We start from the raw sequence: 6,385 nt of genomic DNA on the forward strand, positions 1-6,385 counted from the left end.
TTGAAAGCCTTACTCCAAGCTACCACCTCATTCAATAGAAAAGGACCATCCAAAATTTGTCTACCTTTAACGAAAGCAGACTACTCCAAACTAACAACAGAACCACTGCCAACCTATTAGCTAACAGCTTACCAATAATTTTGTATTGGCAACCATTAAGACTAATAAGTCTAAAATATCTAATGACCTTCGGGTCCCGCACCTTAGGGATGACAGAGAAAAAGGAAGCATTGCAACCCATCGGGATGGAAGAATGAGAATAAAAATGTTGCACAAACGCCACCACATCCAAAGAAATAAGATCCCAATAACGCTTAATGAAACCAAAAGAAAAACCATCTGGACCAGGAGACTTATCCTACCCACAATCCCAAATTGCCCTTCTAATCTCTTCATGAGAAAAAGGAGCCTAGAGAAAGTGAACCTGATTCTCCAAAAGGGTATGAAAAAGAGCAGGGTCTGTGGAAGGGCGAGTTCCTCTCTGCTTAGAAAAGAGAGATTTATAAAAGTTATGAAATTCCTTTTTAACCCTCCCTGGTTCATCAATCCAAGCTCCATCAACCATAACACCATTAATTGCTAAATGGCACCATTTTCTATTTATAGAACCATGAAAGAGAAAAAAGATGAATTTTCATCCCCCTCAATACACCACTGAAATTTTGCCTTCTAAGCTAGGTCCACTCTTGCTAGATAATCTAAATCTGCCAACTCCTTCAAAATCAAAACTCGATGTTCACGAAGGTTAGCCCTACCATCACCCGCCATAAGAATAGCATCTATCGATTCGATCTTGTCTTGTAACGATTTTCTTTTACCATCCATACCAATCCGAATAGAAGAATACCAAACCCTAAGATTAGATTTAAGAATCTGGAGTTTCTTCTTAAAAATAACCCAAGGGTTAAGGATACCGTCACAATCAAAAGCCATGGACCAAGAATTTTGAAGCACGTCATCGAGACCTTCATGGTTGAACCAAGAATAGAAAAACCAAAATGTCTTAGGTCCATAATCAACAGAGTGTTCCGGCAAGATAATAGGCCGATGATCTGGGATTTTCTTCTCCAAAACCAATCCCGAGAGATGAGGAAAAAACGCCAAAAGACCTTCAGAGACCAGAAAACGATCCAACGTGCTAAATTTAGAACCCCACTTATCACTCAAAGTAAAGCGAGGACCACCCAAAGCAATATCAAATAAATTCGCGTCCTCAATAAACTGATTAAAAAGCCTAGCAGAAGCAGGATGAAACTGAGACCCCATTCGTTCCGAATCATCACGAACTTCATTAAAGTCTCCCAACTTCATTCCTTTGCAGAGCATAAACTGAAACTAGCACAACCTCTAATCCAGAAGAAACCCACACCCCCTCCACTACTACAAACCAATCAGAAGAAATCGCCTTTTTTTTACTAAACCGATTCATTTTTTGTTTTTGTACTCATTCAGTACTTATGAATGATTTCTTTAGGTTTTCTCATGACATTTTACGTGGGACAATCATTGATGAAATGTGTGGGTCTGTTGATGCTTATGTGTAACGTCTCATTTTCACAACGAAAAATTTTCATTTTTAAATAAGGCAAAACTCCCTAATTATAAATCCATTATTAAGACAAACTGTTTATTCAAAAATATATTTATCGAAAATCAAAGTAATATAAGAAACGTGGAATCCTCAATACTACTGATGAGTGTGTACAATCCTGCCTTTGCCTTCCTACGATCAACGATAGAACCTGAAAACATAAACAACTGGGTAAGCACAAAGCTTAGTGAGTTTCTCCCAAAATACCCCATACAAACAAAGGTATTATCATACATAACGAACCCATACTCATCAGACTGGAATACCTTGAACCAATCAGTCGTTGGACTGGAATGCCAACATACAATAGGTACAATCAGTCATGGGACTGGAATACTCAGGGCTTGTTGGCCTGCCGCCTCAACCTATCTGCTTTTCTCAAGCCTTCGTGCCTACAGCTTACAATCGGCCCGCACCAGGTATCTTGGCCTACATCACATAGCAGGACCACCACAACCTATCTCACCACCATATGTCGACATATAAATCATCAACAATCAAGTAGGCACAGAATACAGGCAATTATCAATCATACATCTCACAATCGTCTACTAGTCCTCTCATAACACACTGCTCTGCTACCATCTAACCTCTATGAAATGTGTAACCATACGTAACCAGAGGTGAGATAGCCACCCGAATAGATGATCATACTCTAGAGCCACAACCAAACAAGGAACATGCAAGAAAGTATAGATCAAAAGTTCCCAGGCTATCCTACATGACTACATACAGCCCCTATGGCACTCCACTAGACGATAACCAACCTACCGGTACTCTAACCATCATACTACTATTGGTGTATCCTATCATACAAGGATTATACATAAATCTAGCAAATAACTACGGCTCAACAGCATCCTATACATAAGGATCCATAACCAACAATTCAAGGAATGTGTAACCATAAGTAATCAGATGTAAAATAGTAAGTAATCAGATGTAAAATAGTAAGTAAAAATCAGATGTAACATGAGTAATGTAAACGAAAGTTGTAGTTAACTAAAACATGAACGCATGGATATAAAGATCATTAAAATCCGAGATCGTATGAAGAAATTATGACGTTCAGAACACATGACCTAAGCAACCAAGTAGTCGAGATCACGATGGACATAAGCATCAAAAGTCCCAAACATCTCATTAATAATTGTCCCACATAAGATGTCGTGAGAAAAACCTAAAAAAATCATTCATAAATACTGAATGATTATAAAAACAAAAATGACTTATTTTGCAACAAATATATATATATATATATATATATATATATATATATATATATATATATATATATATATATATATATTAATGACTAAATTTATACAAAGTGAGAAATATATTACCTTATTAAGTTATTTTTACCGGCTAATATGGAATAACCGGTCATAAAGACTAAATATGTACATTTTAACAAATTAAATGTGTAAATGTAAACGAAAAAAACTCAGTAATCAAATGTCTACAAATCGAAAAATATATTACCTTATGAAGTCATTATCACATATAAAAACTATGAAATGAAAACTATTTTTTTAAATGGCTAAAAATCGAGTGCTTTTAATCAAAATCAAAAATTCACTGAAAGAAAAATAATATATAAGTAATTAATTCCTTTCCCAAACATAAAATGAACTTTATCCCCGATGTTCACCAATAAGCATATACAGTGAAAGAAAATCAAATAAAAATCTAAGATAATAATTTTACAGATAATAAAGATACATAAAGATACAGGAACTTGAGACAATACATGATTTGACAGAATCCCCAAAGCGTGATGAAAAATTTCCACAACTTGGTGAAAATTCCCAAGCCTTAAAAGGCGATATTTTACAAAAATAACATTTTACCCTCGTCTTAAAAATAATTGTTTTTTCACTGTCCAACACAAAACAGTAAATAAAATGTCTTAAATGCAATAAAAACAACGTAAAAGTATAGAATTAAAATGATGAGAGGATCCCCTAAATCTTGATTGTGTATTTGTGTCATTCAATGTGAAAAGATCCGACCACCTTTATTTGAAGTTACCCGAAGAGATCTTCAAGCGAGAATTGAAAAGTAATATTTTATCTCTTAAGAGTAAAATTTTGTGTCTCTTTGAGACATTTGTCATGTTTCATTTTCATTTTAGTCTTATAAATTAAAAAAATCGTATACGCTACTTTTGAATCTTTCCAACTCAACTTTTGCATTAACAAAAATTCCCTGGACTCATCCATGTGTGAGTTCACTGTTTTGGGGTCCTATTATGCTCTTTCTAAAGCTCAATAGTAAGCTGGCATGTTTTTCCACCCAAATTTTTATAAAGGGAGATGCTAAAAAGGTAAAACAAAAAAATGTTTTAGGAAAATTAAGACAAAATCATAAAGATTTTAAAAACTAGAGACCGAATATATATATATATATATATATATATATATATATATATATATATATATATATATATATATATATATATATATATATATATATATATATAAATTTGTAAAAAAAACAAATGTTGGACTAAATATATAAACCTATCATACCATGTCATAGTGATATATTTTGTGGTAGATGGTTACTCAACAAACATTAAAATACAAAAAATAAAAAGACAGTTATTGTTCTCTCTCTCTCTCTCTCTCTCTCTCTCTATATATATATATATATATATATATATATATAGAGAGAGAGAGAGAGAGAGAGTTAGGTTCAAATGTTTTCACTATCTATTGTGTGCATGTATGACTGATTCTGGACCAATCATTTTAGTTATTTTAAGAAAGTAATTAATGCATATTAAATGCTGAAGATGTAATTAATACCTATTATATCTTCAACATGTAATATACATTAATTACTTTCTTAAAATAACTAAAATGATTGGTCCAGAATCAGTCATACATGCACACAATAGATAGTGAAAACAAAATAACCTAACCATATATATATATATATATATATATATATATATATATATATATATATATATATATATATATATATATATATATAATAGTTAAATTGGCTATAAAAGAGAAAATGACTTGGGAGTTTAATTATCTTTTCGTTTTGTTCAGATTTATGCAACTTTTCTTTATATACATTTGATCATTTAACTTGTTAAATGTGTTCATATATATCACTAAGATTCTAAATAGCGTGGGGCGTGGCTTGACGGCAAGGTCAAACCTCATGTTTAATGAGACATGGTGAGCCATGATGTTTTTCAATACGTGATGTAATGCATCGATTTTATATTAATTTATAATTATATTATTATATAAATATAAATTTATATTAAATATAACTACTTTTTAGAAGTGTTATATCAATAACTAATAACAAAAAACACAATATATGTATCCCCGGTTAGAAAAGACATAACAAAAAACAAAAAAAAAAACACGTCTCAAACGAAAAAAACATACCCCATAACACACCATAACGCATCATAGCACGTTATATGATGTCTTGCCACGTATCACACCTAACATCAATGTTATGAGGCTTTTCTTAACGGCAAAGTCACGCCTCACGCCATGACGCGTCTTTTAGAACCCTATATATTACCATTGTTATCTGCTATCTCATATGATAATGGTAACATATGAACACTGTTAACAAATTAAATAATCAAATGCGTAAAAAAAGTTGTCTAAATGTGAATAATTTGTTTTTACAAAATTTTTAAAGTTTTTTATAATTTCTTATAACATTTTTATGATATTTTTTATAGGTTTTTCTAATACAATGTTTTAAACTTTGCTTATTACTTTTTTAAACTTTTCTTGTACTTTTATATAATTTTCATACAAACGCTTTTAAACCAAATATTTTCTAAATGCTTTAACTTTTTCTTACAAGTTTTTAATTTTTTTTTTAACATTTTCATATATTTTTTTTAAATTTTTATACAATTATTTTTAAACTTTCTTTTACAACATTTTAAAACGTTTCATAAATTTTGTATGACAATTTAATATTTTTTTTATAATATTTTAAAATACTTTCGTTTAATATTAGTTTAGAACGTTATATTAAAAAAATTAAAAAGTTTATAAAGTTCTAAATAAAAAGTATAAAAAAGTTGTAATAATTTTGAAACATTTAAATTATATAGATTTTTTTTGATTTTTTATTTGCTGCATAATATTTTATTTTTATTTTTTTAAAAGACTCTCCATACTTATTATTACATATTTAATTTATTTACTTTTATTGTTAGACATTATTTACTTTAAAAATATTGCATATGTTTAAAAACAAAAGAAAAAAATTTGTTTAAGAGGCTATATAAAATATTTCACAAAAAAACATATTTATCAATTAAAAAGTATAATTTAAAATTGATTAATATTTATGATAATATGTTTTTGCTAAAAATAAATTAATAGAAAATTGTGTTGTCAAATCAAAAAAACTACAAATGGGATAAATAATCAATTAATATAGATACGCTAAAAATAATGTTTGGAAAAATAATACAAACAAATATGAAAAATAAAATTGTTATTAAAAGTGAGGAAAATGACTTATCATTGTAATTAACTTTTTGTTTTGTTTACATTTAGACAATTTCTATTTTTTTGTACACGTATGATCATTTAAAAAGATCATTTAACTTCTTAAATGTGTTCATATGTTACTAATATATAAACGCATTAAACAAGTTAAATGCTCGTATATGTACAAAAAAAATCCTTATATTTGAACAAGACAAAAAAAATAATTACCCTCCCAAGTCATTTTCCCGCTATAAAATAAGTCTTCTTCCCTTTCCCTTGGATCAAATAAATTTTCTTC

At 29.7% G+C, this 6,385-nt stretch overlaps 1 protein-coding gene across 1 annotated transcript; it reads right to left on the reverse strand.

Annotated features, from left to right (window-relative positions):
• Nucleotides 1-669: 669 nt before the first annotated feature.
• On the reverse strand, nt 670-1,311 carry LOC145098536 (uncharacterized). Its single transcript, XM_079036167.1, has one exon. It carries the CDS (start codon nt 1,309-1,311, stop codon nt 670-672), a length of 642 nt encoding a protein of 213 aa, XP_078892293.1.
• Nucleotides 1,312-6,385: the final 5,074 nt, after the last annotated feature.

The sequence above is a fragment of the Lactuca serriola genome, chromosome 4, assembly GCF_051521515.1.
Source record: "Lactuca serriola cultivar US96UC23 chromosome 4, Lser_US96UC23_V15, whole genome shotgun sequence".
NCBI classification, from domain to species: domain Eukaryota; kingdom Viridiplantae; phylum Streptophyta; class Magnoliopsida; order Asterales; family Asteraceae; genus Lactuca; species Lactuca serriola.